Source organism: Cebus imitator, unplaced genomic scaffold (assembly GCF_001604975.1).
Source record: "Cebus imitator isolate Cc_AM_T3 unplaced genomic scaffold, Cebus_imitator-1.0 Scaffold592, whole genome shotgun sequence".
In the NCBI taxonomy this organism is placed as follows: Eukaryota; Metazoa; Chordata; class Mammalia; order Primates; family Cebidae; genus Cebus; species Cebus imitator.
This window is the reverse complement of record NW_016107907.1, coordinates 766,428-780,933: the sequence shown is the minus strand read 5'-3', so window position 1 is coordinate 780,933 and position 14,506 is coordinate 766,428. Positions and strand designations below refer to the sequence as shown.

Here is a 14,506-nt window from a genome sequence, read left to right as displayed (position 1 = left end):
TTTTTTTAAGAGACAAGATTGCAATCTGTTGCCCAGGCTGGGGTGCAGTGGTGTGATCATAGCACATTGCAACCTCCAGCTCCTGGGTTCTACTGATCCTCCCACCTCAGCCTCCTGAGTAGCTGACTCCAGGCGTGAGCCACTGTGCCCGGCTCAATCTCCAGCTTTTGACTATTGAGAGTGCTCATTTTCTTTACGTCTTTTTTGAGACCACGTCTCACTCTGTTGCCCAGGGTGGAGTGCCCCCGCGCCATCACAGCTCACTGCAGCTTTGACCTCCCAGGCCCAAGTGATCCTCCCACATCAGCCTCTTGGGTAGCTGGATCTACAAGCACGTGCCACCACAGCTGGCTATTTTTTTTTAATTTTTTTGTAGAGACAAGGGTGTCACTATGCTGCCCGGGCTAGTCTCCAACTCCCGGGCTCAAACAATTCTCCTGCCTCAGCCTCCCCAAGTGCCAGGACTACAGTGGTGAGCCATCGTGCCAGGCCGAGTGCTCACCTTCTTGACCCCCTCGGACAGCACGTGGGTGCTGGGTGTTCGAAAGTGGATGTTGAGCACGATGACACAGATCACCACAACCATGGTGACCAGCACCATGCCGAAGAGCAGGAACCTGTGGGCACACACTCAGCTTGGAGCCCCAGGGCTGGGCTGGGCCAGCAGTGGGAGGCTGGGCTTGGGCACCACTCACTTGCCGATGAGGGGGATGGCCATGGATGTGGCGGGCAGCCGCTTGGAAATGAGCAGCAGGAAGACGGACTGAGCCAGGAGCACGGAGATGGCCACTGATGTCTTCTCACCACCTGGGGAAGCCAGACTTAGCTGTGTCCTTGGGGTCCCAGTCCTAGAGGATCCCACTGTGGCCCCTGGCACCTCTGTTTGCACCATGGTACCCTGATGGAAATCATGGGCTATGGAGATAGAGTGCCTGGGTGCAAATCTCAGCTCTGCCACTTACTAGCTGGGTGACCTTGGGCAAGGAGTCCAACCTTTCTGTGTGCCAGTTTTCTCAACTGTTAAATGTGGTGAGGGAGACATCAACTGTCACCATTAACCTACCCCTGCCACTGAACCCTCCTGGAGCACAGATCTGTGTGTCACTCCCTGCTCAGAAAGCACCAGGGTGTCCTCATACCACCAGGATAACACCCCAACTCCCAGCCTCTCACTTAAAAGACCCCAGGCCAGTGCTGTCCTCCTCTTCCCACCTGAGCTCCTGCATGTGATGGCAAGGATGGGAAGGGGGCCTCCACTATGAGGTCCCCTCAGCCCCTGCCCAGCCCCTCCTCATCAGCATTCCTCCTCAGGCCCACCCCATCCTGCTCAAGTCCACTCACGCTCCCCCACCTCTAGGAGCCCTCCCACCCCACTGCAGATGGAACGTGCCCCCTTCTCCTTCCTCAAGTCCTGAGGTTTCTACCCTGTCTGCCAGGGGCAGGGGCTGGGTGGCCTTTGACCCTGGGACTCACTGTGCCCTGCTCGTAGTAAATATTCTGAACTTGTAAGCCACTGCCTCCTAGAGTCAGGGTGGGCATCGAGGGGTTTTCTGCTTCACACCCTGCTGTCCTAGAGACCGTTATTCACCCACTGGTTCAACAGTTGAGGACCTCCTGTGTTCAGCGCCCACGGTCACACACTGGTGACCATGACAGACTTGGTCTCTGTCCTGACAGAGGGACAGCTTGGCAGTTCTTCTGAGAGTCAGGGGAAGCAGCATCTTGGAGATACCCTGCCCTGTCCATTTGGGGATGTCACACAGGGTCCTATGGCCCTCCTCCTGGGCGGCCACCTGGCCCTCACACCTGGACCCCTTGGGGGCAGGGACCTCCAGGAATGGAGACTCCAGGTGGTTGCCAGGAGGAAGTGAGGGACAGGGCTGGGGCTGGTTGGGCTGGGGCTGGTTGTGCTTGGGTGGGCTTTTGGTGAGGGAGCAGGGGGTGGGGCCTGGAGGCTCACTGTCGGCCGGGAGGTAGAAGACCAGGTTGACCATGAAGGAGATGAGCACACAGGGCACCAGGATGTTGATGACGTAGAAGAGGGGCTTGCGGCGGATGATGAGGTAGAAGGTGACGTCCTGGCGGCTGGGGCTGTCCAGAGGGGCTCTGGGGTCCACGTTGACCCTGGCTGGCCGGTGGACTATCTCCCATTCCCCATTCTCTGTGGGAGGCACATGGATACCTTAGGCTCAGGCCAGGCCAAGGGAGCTGAGCAGGGCCTCAGGACAGAATGAGGGGCTGGGCGGAGCGAGCCACTCCAGACACGTGGCAGGGCTGTCTGGGGTCCTGTTGGTGGGCATCATTGACTGGGGGGTTGGGATGGAAGTTTCCATCTGTGAGGGGGAAATTTTCCTCTGTGACTGATCTTTTTTTCCTCTTTTTGGAAAAAATAGAAGCTAAGTCCATACAGGGCTCAAATAAGGAATGTGTTTTGGCTCAAAAGATACCTGAACCAACAATAGGTATTGCAGATTAGAGACACCGAGTCAAACAAATGCTCTCAGACACTGAGCCTGTCTTCAAAGACAAAGAAAGCCTCAGCGACATTAACTGAGCTGCTCCCCCTCGGCCTGGACCTTGGGGATAATAACAAGCCAGTGAGAGTGAAACTATCCCTGCCATGATGTGCCAGCCTGGGACAGTGGGACAGGACCCTTCTGATGGACGGGGAGAGTGGTAGGCTCCATGGAGAATCTGAGCCTGGGCACAGACCGGGGATGAGGATGTCAGGAGGGTTGGCATACCCCCATCGAGATGACACACCCCTGCCAACCACACCCCTGGGCTCTCCAGGGCTGGGAAGGACGAAACCCATCAGCCACAGTCATCTCCTGTATGAGAGGCATGACTTCCAGGCCTGGGCAGGCATGGGGAGGGCCCTGGCACCATCTCTCTCTGCCTTTGGGATATCTTTGCCTTCAGGAAGTGTGAGTGTCTGGGTGCCTCTCTTTGGGCAGGCATGTGTCTGCCCGTCTGTATCTAGCTGCATGTATGAGTAGCTGTGTGTCTATGTCTTAGATGTGTGTGTGTGTGCACGTGCGTATCTTTGGGGTGGGCAGTGCCAGTGTGTCTGTATCTGTGCGGGTATGTCTGAGGGACCTGCCTGCCCACCAGCAGCTGCTCCCAGCACCTGTGAAGCCTTCAGGGTCGATGATGATCCACTCCACGGGGTAATTGCGATCGTCTTCGGTGTCCTGCTTCAGGCTCAGGGTGATCTCTTTGGCCGTGTACTTGAGGGAGCTGGGGAGGGCAATAGGCAGACAGTGACACTCGGCCACTGGTTGGGGTCACAGAGTAGGGGAGGGTTGGTAAGGGAGGATGGTTATGGGGGAGGGCGGCACTCATCCAGACAGGGCAGGGGGCTCTGCCTGAGGACACTACAGTCACTTCCTTTGGCCCCTGGCAGGGTGCCTTGGGGTGAGGGGTGGCTGCAGCAATGGGCACACCTGAACTTGAGTGAGCAGTTCTGCCAGTCGAAGGGGAAATAGGTGACAGAGATGGGGCAGGAGGAGCGGAAGATGGCAGGTGGCAGCCAGTACACAAGGCCGTAGTTGTAGACGAGCACGTTGCAGGAGTAGGAGATCTGGAAGGAGCCATCATTGCTGGGGGACAGGGACAAGAACCACAGTGAGCTCTGGCCGCTCAGGACTGGCAGAGCTGTGGGAGGCGGAAGAGGCTTAAGCAAGGAGGCAGGGTGACAGAGGGGAGATCGGGGGAGCTTGCTCAACTTGTTCTCCAGCACAATCTCTGGGAGCCACACCATGTCGGGGGGCAGGCGCAGGACACTGATGTTTCCAAATTCTTCAGCATTCCACATCAGCCGGCTGTCTGTCCAGCCCTGGAAGTCCGGAGGCACGTCAGCAGTGCGCTCTGCAGCCGGCCAGCCTCCTGGTCCCCCCACTTCTCTGAGAGAAGACTGAACAGGGTCTGAGAGCCATGACAAAAGAGGTTTGGGAAGGCAGGTACAGAGTGCAGATTCACGTCTGTCATGGACAGCCGTGCAGGATGCTCACTGCACGACTAAGGGAGCACTATTTCCACTGTGGGCATAGACGATCTGTGTCTGTATTGTGGACTTTTGGCAGGCCAGGGGAGAGTGTTTTCTAATAAAAATCAAGATAAGGTAGCAATTTTCCAACACATGAATCCTAATCCACTTGAAGGTGCCATCAGGGCTGGTGAGGGCACTAGGTGAAGGAAGCCCTGAATCCCCCACCACGTCAGCAGCTCTGTGAGACGTATTCTTACGTGCTCTATCCACACATTGGTAGTGAGGGTCTCCTCGACTTCTTTCTGTAATCAGACGGGAGGGCCATCCTTCAGGCCACATCATTCTTTTACCCACACACATTAACCCACTCTCTCTCTCTCTCTCTCTTTTTTTTTTTTTTGAAATGGAGTCTTGCTCAATCGCCAAGGCTGAAGTGCAGTGGTATGATCTTGGCCCACTGCAATGTGCAACCTCTGCCTCCCAGGTTCAAGCAATTCTCCTGCCTCAGCTTCCCTAGTAACTGGGATTACAGGTGCATGCCATCACTCTCGGCTAATTTTTGTATTTTTAGTAGAGATGGGGTTTCACCATGCTGGCCAGGCTGGTCTCGAACTCCTGACCTCAGGTGATCCGCCCACCTCAGATTCCCGAAGTGGTGAGACTACAGGTGTGAGCCATGGCACCCAGCTTGCATTCACCCACTCTCAACTGGCACCCACGGAAACCATGGCATCTGGGCCCTGAAAACTCATAGTCAGGAGTAGATGGGCATCCAGGGAGCAGAGAGGACGGGTGGCCTCTGAAGTGTGTCACAGATGTGGCGTGCTGTGGGTGTGGATGGGGACACCCCAGAGCTGATGCTGGAGGGGAAGGACAGTGGCCTCACAGGGCATAGAGCAGCTGAAACACGTTTCCCAGGGAGGAGCGGCCATAGGCCAGGTAGGGGCTTCCAGCTTCCTCCATGGCTATCCGGGTCCTGGGAAGCTGTCCCTGCCCTCCCTCCAAACCCAGCACACGAGGGCCTCTCACCAGCGAGATGAGGTTGGAGAGCGTGAGGGCCAGGGTGACGTCCACACTCTCCTCTTTGTGTGCCACGGGCCGGAGCTCCTTGTTGTAGCGCTTCTCTTGAAACAGGTGCCGGATCAGCCGCTCCTCCTCGTTCAGCCCCTGGCTGCCTGGGGAGGGTTAGGGACAAGGACTGAATGGGGCCCTGGGCGGGGGACTTAGGGAGGAAGCTGCCCTCAGGTCCTGCTGGACCATGAGGTTGGGATGGGGGGAGGAATCCAACCACTCCCTAGGAGTGGGGACCTCAGAAGGCAGCCCCCACAGGGAGAGATGGCAGAGTGGGAGTGGGGAGAGTGAGAGGAGGCCATGCAGTTGGGGCCGAGTGGGCTCACGGGGGGCCCCAGGGTGGGAAGGATGTCTACCCTTACCACACACAGCCAGGGTGACCAGCAGCCCCAGTGTCAGCACTGGCCCCTCCATCCCAACCCTCTGACTGGGACTTAGCATCTGCCCCTCCTGTCTACAGGCTGTGGAATGAGGGTGGGCGGAGAGGGGACAGGTGTTGGGGGGAGGAGGGAGTCAATGAGAAGAGGCTGCCGGAAGCACAATCTGACACCTCATGGTGGTCGGGAGCAGGCCAGCCAGGGCAGAAGCCCAAGGACATGAGGAGGCAAAGATCCCAGTCTGGGACTCCCTGAAGCTCGGTGGCAGTGGGGGTGGGGCGCTGGGAAGAGACGCAGGGCACTGGGGCCAGCACAGGGTAGCCATGCACGGGGGCGGGGCGGCAGCCAGGCCAGCTGCTGCCACTTCTTAGCAGGCAGGAGAGAGGCTCAGATGGGGGCCTCCAGACCCTTTCCAGCTTCTGTGACCCTTGCCAACTGCTTCCAGAGGCAGCCTTGCCTGGGCCCCACCCCTGAGACTGAATGCCCACCCACCGGGCCCCATTCCAAGAAAGCTCCAGAGTTGTTTCCGTGTATTATAAATAACATTTATTAAAGCAGCTGTGATTCTCTGGTTGTAAACCTGGGAAGAGATGGGGGCCCAGGACCCTCACCCCATCCCACCCGCACACACCCAGCCAGTTGTGCAGCGACAGTTTATCATTCTCAGTCCCTAGGAGCAGTAAGTCCTCCCCAGGGGCTGCGGACCAGACATGGCTCATGGTTGCCTGGCCTCGGGAACCTGAGGGTTGAGTGGGTGGTGCCCCTTCCGCTCCAGCCCAGGCCCCTGCCCTACATCCATCCAGGGTCCCTCGGACTCCCCTTCTGCCAGGGCAGCCAAGCGGAAGGCCTGCAGGGCCTGCACCAGCAGCCGGGGGAGGCTGCGAGCCAGTGTGGCCGGCTCCAGGCCCACTAGGCCGCTGAAGGCCACGTACCGGCCCCCCAAGCCTGCCTGCACCCAGGCTCTGAAAAGCCCAGTCAGTGTCTTGGAGCCCAGATCTGCCAGGACCTACAGAGGGAGGAGGGGACATCAGGGGTCCAGAAACTCACTCCTGAGTGGGAATCCCAGAGGTCACCTCCCTCCCCCTGGGCCCCAGAAACTCTCACCTAGACCCATGCCCCACCCCTTCTCCCCACAACCCTGCTGTTTCAGCTCACTTGGACACCCCAACCCTCCCCTCTACTCACTGTCCCCACCACCACCCCCAGTGGCCTGGCCCACACTCCGCAGGCCCCACTCCCTTCCCCTAGGACCCTCTACCTCCCCCTAGAGCTGGGGCAGAGGCGACCCCAGGCTGCTGGGAGGGCATGGGGGTTGGGCCCTCTGCACCACCGTGAAGGAGTCTGGAAGACTGGGGACCTACCTCATGAAAGTTCATGGCCAAGTGCTCCGAGGGGACCTGCAGGATCCAGGAGTGGGCCCCCTGCAGGGCAGCCAACTTCTGTCTCAAGGGCTCCAGCCCAGGGCAGCCTGCAGGAAGAGGAGAGGCCCCGGGAATAAGGCACGGAAGGGGTATGGAACCGGGGGTGGCACTCCCACCAGCACCTCAGGACGGCCTCCCAGGAGGCACACTTATCTTCCTTATGTTATAGATGGGGAAACTGAGGCTCGGAGAAGTTAAGCAGTAACTCCAGGCAGAGCATCTCTGACACGGTTGAGGGCTAAAACCGCAAGTCCTCCAAAACAGTCATCCGCTCAATGGCAGGGAGGGGAGAGCGAGTCTACCCTGTGGCCCCACGGGGCAAGTGCTTCCCGGAGCTGGCACCCCTCCCCCGCAGAGGCGCTTCCGACCTCGTCCAGGCCCTGGGCCTATCCCCTCCCGAAGGTCGGCAGGGGGCGTCATTACCGTTGGCTTCTCCGCGCGGCTCCGGCCTCCGCTTCGGGAACCGAGTGCCAGCCCACGGTCCTGGAGAGGCGCAGGGTTAGGGGTCCGCCTCGGCGGGAGAAAGTGGCTCCGCCGCGCGGGTGGGGCCGGGCCGGGGCTAGGCTGGGCCGGAGGGAGAGGGGTACCTGAGTGCAGCCGCAGCTCGCGGGCCGGGTGCCGGGGAGACTCCGCGAGCGCTGGAGCGGGGCGAGCCAGGGCGGGGGCCAGGCGCCGCAGCCCAGGTCGCGGGCCGAGCAGCTCCTGGGCGTTCCGCAGCAGACCCAGCAGCGTGTGCGCCAGCGAGCGCAGCTCTGCAGATGGGACCGGAGTCGGAGCGGCGGTCAGAGCGGGCCAGGCCCCCTCCCCTCCGCCCCTGGTCGGGGTCCCGGGGAACAGGACTCACCGCATCGCCGCCGGCGCTGCAGGCACTGTTGGTGCGCCAGGCGCGCACAGGCGCCCTGGGACCCCGGGCACAGGCGGGCGTAGAAGGCGCAGAGCCGGGCGGCGTCTGCCTGCAGCTCCTGGGGCGGGTCCCAGGCCAGAAGCTCCCTGCAGCTGGGCTCGCGGCTGGAGGAGGCTGCTGCGGGAGGGACAGGGGTCTGCTCACCCTCTGTTTGGGGCCCTGGAGTCCGCATTCCTTCCCCGGAGGGAGATAGGCTTTCCTGAGGCAGAAGGGAGCTGGGAATGGGCACGGGCCGGGTGGAAACGGGCTTGTCCCACGGCTGTCACCGGGACACTAGGGACAGGGCATTGGAAAGAGGGCGCTCACCGCTCATCTGCTCCTGGAGCCAGTCCTTGAACACGGCCACGCGGGTATAGACCCCGGGCTTCCCTGGCTCCCCGCAGCCGTCCCCCCAGGAGGTGACTCCGAACAGGACCTCTCTAGGGCGGGGGCCAGGCTCAGAACAGGTCAGGGGGCCTCCGGAATCACCCTGCGGAGCCAAGAAAGAGGACGCTGCATTCACCTGCCCCCATGACGCCCGCCTTACACCTGGCAGGTGTGAGCTCTCCTGCAGTTGCCACTTATATCCATTTTAGCGATGAAGACAGAGAGGCTCAGAGAAGTCGAGTGACAGCTGTACATGGAAGGAAAGGAGGCCGCCCTGGCCTTGGGGAGGCTCAGCCGGCCTTTTCTCATCAGACTGGGTTCATACCTGGCACGAGTCCACGCCCCCTGCCAGGTACCCGGCGCAGAGCATGGTGCTGGGGCGCAGCCCGGACCCCAGGGCCCTTCTGCAGGTGTCGGCGCTGAGCAGGGGAACACGGGCCTCCCTCACTGTCTCAGCCTCAGGCCCGTCTACAGAGAAGGGTGGAAGGCTCAGGGGTGGAAGGCAAGAGTCCCGCCTTGAGAGTCCCCTTCCCGCCACCCCTCTTAATTCCTCCCCCTTTAAAAGAACAGGCAGCATTTTTCCAAGGCAGCCGGGCCTCCTCACACTCCGTCACCTCGGACCCCCAATTCTTCCCACCACGTGTCGGCTCACACAGGCCTAGTACCTTCGAAGAGGGCCCCCCAGCCCGCGATGGCACAGGCGGTGCCTGCAGGGGGCTCCTGGGGCTCCTGGGGCAGGCACACGGGTCGCGCCGGCCCCCCCGGACTCACTGGCGTCCACAGCTGCACCAGGGCCAGGTCGTTGTGGAAGGTCCGCGGGTCAAACTGAAGAGGGGAAGGCGGCGCAGGGTCAAGGAGGCGCGGCTGGGCGTGCGGTTCCCAGCTCAGTGGGCTGGGGACTGCCTTCTCACCTTGGGGTGGGGCAGGATGCGGTTCACTGGCACCTCCTCTGCTTGCTCCCCCCGGGGCCCCTCGGCCAGCGTCACAGTCCACAGAAGCTCATTCGGGGCGCTGCGGGGCGAGAGGCGGCTGAGACTCAGGAAGGACAAGGGCCAGGGCAGCCGGTCCCTTGGGGACCCTACCCCTCCGCCCGCACGCCGGGACACTGGGGACGGGGCATTTCTCCACTTGGGTGCAGGGAAGGCAGGCCAGGGAGGGGTCTCGTCCCAGAGGAGGCATACGCGCCCGGCAGTGCCACCCAATGGGCGCTGGCATCCTGGGGGGCGCCTTGAGACGGGGAAGCCCAGGGCAAAGCCGCCGCCAGGGGTCAGCAGAGACCAGCTTTCCAGCCCGTCGCCCACTGGACAGCCCGGCAGGTTCGGGGCCCAGCGCTAGGAACCCCGGCTGGGAGGATCTGGGGGTCTGACTTACCCCACAAAACAGTGCGCCGCCGTGAGCACCCAGGACGCCGCCACCAGGACGCCGCCGCACAGAGGCTGCCCACCGAGCTGCAGCCTCACCAACCAGGGCCAGGCCCCGGGAGGTGCCGCGCTGCCCCCCACGATGCGGCCGTGGGCCCGCGTCACGTTGGCAGTGCTCGGGCGCCTTTCGCCGCAGGGCCCTAGAAAGGCGCAAGGGGTGTCACGAGGGGCACATTCTGGCCATCCTCACCTTCGAGGCCCACCCGGCTCTCAGGCCTTCTCCCGGAGCCGTTTCAGCCTCACCTGGCTCAGGTGGGTCCTGAAAGGGCGCTTGAGGCCTGGGGCGCCCAGATCCTGCGGAGAAACACACATTTGAGACTTACTGCCGAGCTCTCGCCTGTCCTCACACCAGGCTGGGCCGAGTCCCTCTTTCCCCATCTCTCCTTTTGCGCTGAGCCCTCCAGCCCACACGGCTTCTGTTTCAGCAACCATGAACTTCTCCTGGTCACCTCACCAGCCGAGTTTTTCTCATGTGGTTTCCATTTGGAGAGACAGACCTTCACAAAAGTGGCCTTGGTTGCAGCCCAAGTCAGTCTCTGCCCCCAAGAGGGGTGTGAAGACCGAAGGGAAGGGACAGGGGCAGCAGTATGGGCCCAGGGTAAGCAGCAAGTTCACTGGGGCACAGGGGGCAGGGTGGGCACCTCGGCACTCATGCGATCTGTGCTGGATCTCCGTCGCCACTCGGTTTATTGCCCACTGGGCACTCCTCTGGGCCGCCTGCAATGCCTGAGTCCCCTGGGCCGATAGAACTGCTGGGACAGGGGGCACACAGTCACGAGTGGTTGGGGAAGAGCCTCAGCCTCAGGCTCCTGGCCCCAGCCCTGAGCCCTGCCTCGGGAGTCCCACGGAGACATAAGTTGGGCTCCCAGAGCCTGGGATGGGATGAAGAGGGGAGTGAGCCCCCAGGACGCTGGGCCAGCACTCAGAGTCATGGTTCCAGGTTTTCACCTGAGATGTCTGCCTAATTCCACTGAGCTGGACTGGAATCTTTGCAAAGTGCTTTTCCTTAATTTTTTTAAAAGACACCACCCCAAAGATACGGACCTCACAGAACTCAGGCTTTTTGACTGAAAGCAGCTGTGTTTTCGTGGCCCACCTTCGGCCCAGACAGTCAAGGCCGTGGTGCTGTCCGGGGCATTCCTGTCTGTCCCGCAGGGCCTTCTCTCACTTCCTTTGGACAGAGCCTGACAGCTCCTCTTTCTTTCCCGATGCACCTTCCCCTCCTCCTCTCCCACCTAGATCTCAGTTCTTTGCCCCTTCTTGCAGCAGGGTGGGCAGAAGGGGCCAAAGGTCCTTATGAGTGGAGTGACAAGCTCTCCTGTCTCCACCTGCCTGGGGTCCGACTTCCTCTACGTTTCTCCCGACTCCGCAGCTCTCAGGCCCGCCCGGCTTACCTTGCAGGGTGCTGGGGGGCAGGCGCATGTACAGTGGGTGCCCATGGGCAAACCATGAGCTTGGGAGAGGCAGCAGCAGCAGCACAGCCAGTAGCATGGCGACCAGGAGCTGGGGTGAGAGACCCCCGTCCTCTCTCCTCCTCCGAGTCCACCTTCTGGGTGCCTATCCTTTGGTGCCCGCCTTCTGCTGCCTTTCTGCCCCTGGGCACTGAATTTTTGTCCCTCAAATCATATGACCCCGTTCTCTTACATCAAAATTACCCGCCTCCCTGGTCAGCCCTCACCTGGCCCTTAACTCCTAGGAGCCCACAGGGTAATGGGGCTGCAGGGTCTTTATAGAGGACGGCCTGGGGGAGGGGAGCACGGGATGGCGGCCAAGATTGGGGGAGGAGTGGGGTAGTGGGCTTGACCTTCACCTTTGAAGTCTCATCATCCCAGCTCTGAGCCCCCCTTCTGTCAAAGGAGCCCTTGTTTCTGCGGCTCCATCAAAGGGGCCAAGACAGGGAAGAAGAGCTGACGGTTGGGCTGTGGGCCAGGCAGAGGGGGGCTGCTGGGTGGGGGCAGGCCCTGGCTCCAGGGCTGGGATGGGGGTGGATCCCCATCTGCCTCTGCCCCCTGAGGAGCCTACAGCCATGACAGGGGCAGACACTCCTGGAGGGAGGGGGGCAGAGGGTGTCTGGGGTTTCTCAGCAGCCCCACCCCCGAAGGAAGCCTTGGAGCTCCCCGCCCCTCTGCCCCTAATTGCTTGGCAGAGTCCCTCCCCAATGTGGCCATTTCTAAAGATGATCAAAGCAGCCTAATTAGCGCCGTAATTGCCGCACTGGGGGTGGTGGGGTGGGAAGGGGCAGAGGCAGGCAGCCACAGGAGTGGCGCAGAAAGGGAGGCGGGAGATGAAAGGCCCACAGTGGCCCAGTTCCGGGAGGACAGGCCCTAGCAGCTTCTGACGCTCTCCCAGACCCCCTGGCCCTGCACGGCGCCCGCTCTGCCTGTCCGGCATTGTTCTGTGACCCTGATCTAGCAGTGGGGATTCTTCTGGAGTCTTCTGGCGTCTTGTGGGCAGGGCCACACAGCTCTCCTAGGATGGAGTTACCACCTGGGGCAGAGTAGTGCCCTTCTGCGCTGCCCAGGCTCCCTAATTCATGGGAGGTGAACTGATGGGAATATTTATCAGCAAATGCTATGACCCAGGGCTCTTTCCCCTCAGAGAGCCAGCTGCTCCACAGTCACCAGCACACCAGGCTCAGGACCCCTTTCCCCTCCCCAGTTACCACCTCACCTCATGACAATACCTCGGCTTCAGGAATGCCCCAAAAATACTGTCTGTGGATGATTATAGGGAGTGAATTTGGTGAAGTTGGAAAGGACTCTATTCACAAAAGTATCTGTTAATCTTGCAGTTATCCATGACCTCCAAAATCTTGGCAGACAGGTCATTAGCTTAACACAGCTCGAATTTCATTATAAACAGAGAAAGTGTCCAAAGGAAGATCACCTGTGGTTCCCAGTAAGAGCCACCAAGGCAGGGGACCCAGGAACAGAGAAGGTGGGTGGGAAAGTTTCACCAGCCTCTGGGTGGAGACGCCACAGCTTCGACAGAGCCTCTGCCCTGCAGGTGGCCTCATCCAAGCTGAGGGGATAACGGGGTGGAGCCAGCCCCCCAGGCCGCTCCCCTAGGGAATTCCTTCAGGAAGTTGTGTCCTGCCCATTCTTGCCAAGCCACTGAGGCCAAGGCCAGGCCACAGCAAGCCCACACAGAGCCTCTGGGCCTCCCTCCTGCCTCTGGTCTTCAGGTAGGAGGCAGGGTGAGAATCCAGCCACTGCCAAAGAAAATGGAGGGACCTTTCAGCGTGGACTGCATTCTGCTCAATCCCGTTCTGTTCTCTGGTTCCTGTGCCCACAGCTGAGTTCCAAGCCCTCTCCTCTTTTCTGTATGGACCCACCCCCAAGTCTAGCTCAATATCATCCATTCCCACAGGTCACCTCTTAGAAACCACATCAAAATCTCACCTCATGAAATGACCTGTCGATTATTGTTTAAGTGTGCACTGTCTCCCTGTCTGCTTCCCCCATCAGAAAATGAACGACTTCCAGGCCTCTAACCCCGCAGTCACATTCTCCATAACACAGCTCTCTTCTAGTCTCTTTATTTTTGTTTCTTTCTTTACATTTAAGGCAGGGTCTCACTTTGTCACCCAGGCTGGAGTGCAGTGGCGCAAATCACTGCTCACTGCAGCAATCTTCCCGCCTCAGCCTACTGAAGAGCGGGGACCACAGGCATGCACCACCATGCCAGCTCATTTTAAAATTTTTTGTAGAGACGGGGTCTCCCTATGTTGCCCAGGCTGGTCTGGAACTCCAGGGCTCAAGCGATCTGCCCACCTCAGGCTTCCAAAGTGCTGGGATTATAGGCATGAGCCACTGCACCTGGCGTGGACTTGTATTTTCTTTAGAACATTTATTCCTATGTTGCAGGATGTTGAAGGGGGTTCTTGTCTGTTATAAGGGGCTCAGTCTCCCATAGTCTAGTTAAGAAGGCACCAGCAGTTGGCCCCAGACCTCCTCCCAGTGAGCAGCTCGATGCCAGGGACCTGCCGGAATCCATGCCATCCTCTATGGCCCCTTCCCTGAGTGAATAGGAACACAGGACAGGGGAGGGGGCTTTGGTACAGCATAGCATCTTCCCTCGCGTCCCCAACCAAGCTGGAAAGGACAGGAGGAATCATGGAATTTGAATTCCTTGATTAGGAATCAAGGAAGCTGGTAAGAGGGACAGGCTCACATTTCAGTTCCCAGTCGGAGGGCAGGGCTTGTCTGTCTGGCTCCGTGCTGTCCCAGCATCTAGACCAGAGTCTGACACACTCATGTGCTAAAAGAATGAAAGATCAGCCCTGAAGGCTGGGCGCAGTGGCTCACGCTGTAATCCCAGCACCCTGGGAGGCCGAGGCGGGTGGATCACTTGATTTCAGGAGTTCGAGACCAGCCTGGCCAACATGGTGAAACCCCGCCTCTACTAAAAATACAAAAATTAGCCTACTTGGTAATGGGCGCCTGTAACTCCAGCTACTCAGAAGGCTGAGGCAGGAGAATCGCTTGAACCCGGGAGGCGGAGGTTGCAGTGAGCCGAGATCATGTGACCACACTCCAGCCCAGGCGACAGAGCGACACTCCCTCCCCTTCCCCACCAAAAAAAAAAAGATCTGCACAGACCCCTCCCCTGCTCCAGGGCTGTATCTCCTGCCTCCTGGCACTTCAATCTCAAGCTGCACCAAGCAGTGCTGGGGCCTCCCCTCCCCCGCCAGCTCCATGTCCATGCTCTGCCACCCTTGCTCTCACGGCGGCACCTGGCCTGTCCAGTCCCGGGTCGCCCTCCTCTGGCAGGCCCAGCAGTTCCTCTTCCCTCGAGTTTGGGTCGGGGAAGAGAAGCTACATCTCTCCCTGTAGCTGTTTCCAGATGCAGGGAGAGAATGTGACTCAGAAGACACAGAGCTCACCCCCACCCTGCTGTCCCAGGCTCTCCCTCTTTCTCCTCCTTTTGGGTGGGGCCTGGTGACAGTCCAGGTT

The 14,506-nt window shown here is 60.1% G+C and overlaps 2 protein-coding genes across 3 annotated transcripts in view; both read right to left on the bottom strand.

The window, feature by feature from the left end:
- CHRND (cholinergic receptor nicotinic delta subunit) overlaps window positions 1-5,526 on the bottom strand; it is a 10,301-nt gene extending 4,775 nt beyond the window's left edge. The window contains exons 1-9 of one of the 2 annotated variants that reach the window (XM_017516550.2): window positions 5,425-5,526; window positions 5,021-5,166; window positions 4,249-4,293; window positions 3,729-3,838; window positions 3,447-3,602; window positions 3,131-3,240; window positions 1,961-2,161; window positions 696-807; window positions 503-617 (exon numbers count right to left, since the gene is read on the bottom strand). In XM_017516550.2, coding sequence (XP_017372039.2) covers window positions 503-617; window positions 696-807; window positions 1,961-2,161; window positions 3,131-3,240; window positions 3,447-3,602; window positions 3,729-3,838; window positions 4,249-4,293; window positions 5,021-5,166; window positions 5,425-5,503 — 1,074 coding nt within the window. In that variant the 5' untranslated portion in view covers window positions 5,504-5,526. Of the gene's footprint in view, window positions 1-502; window positions 618-695; window positions 808-1,960; window positions 2,162-3,130; window positions 3,241-3,446; window positions 3,603-3,728; window positions 3,839-4,248; window positions 4,294-5,020; window positions 5,167-5,424 lie in introns of those variants that run through there. The other variant, XM_017516551.2, reaches the window with a different exon arrangement.
- A 436-nt stretch (window positions 5,527-5,962) lies between these two features.
- PRSS56 (serine protease 56) lies at window positions 5,963-11,407 on the bottom strand. The gene is made up of 13 exons (XM_017516515.2): window positions 10,946-11,407; window positions 10,193-10,300; window positions 9,795-9,845; window positions 9,502-9,691; window positions 9,042-9,141; window positions 8,796-8,955; window positions 8,456-8,598; window positions 8,071-8,233; window positions 7,705-7,881; window positions 7,448-7,612; window positions 7,284-7,343; window positions 6,801-6,907; window positions 5,963-6,445 (listed from the first exon to the last, which is right to left on the bottom strand). Exons 1-13 carry the CDS (start codon window positions 11,040-11,042, stop codon window positions 6,155-6,157), a joined length of 1,812 nt encoding a protein of 603 aa, XP_017372004.1. The 5' UTR covers window positions 11,043-11,407; the 3' UTR covers window positions 5,963-6,154.
- Window positions 11,408-14,506: the final 3,099 nt, after the last annotated feature.

Bases quoted from the DNA above. Each gene is read 5' to 3' on its own strand.
- PRSS56 (XM_017516515.2), bottom strand. From the start codon at position 11,042: ATGCTACTGGCTGTGCTGCTGCTGCTGCCTCTCCCAAGCTCATGGTTT. The intron at 10,301-10,945 runs GTAAGCCGGGCG...CTGTCCCAGCAG, and splicing joins GCCCCCCAGCACCCTGCAAG to TTCTATCGGCCCAGGGGACT. The intron at 8,956-9,041 runs GTGAGAAGGCAG...TCCCCTCTTCAG, and splicing joins GCATCCTGCCCCACCCCAAG to TTTGACCCGCGGACCTTCCA.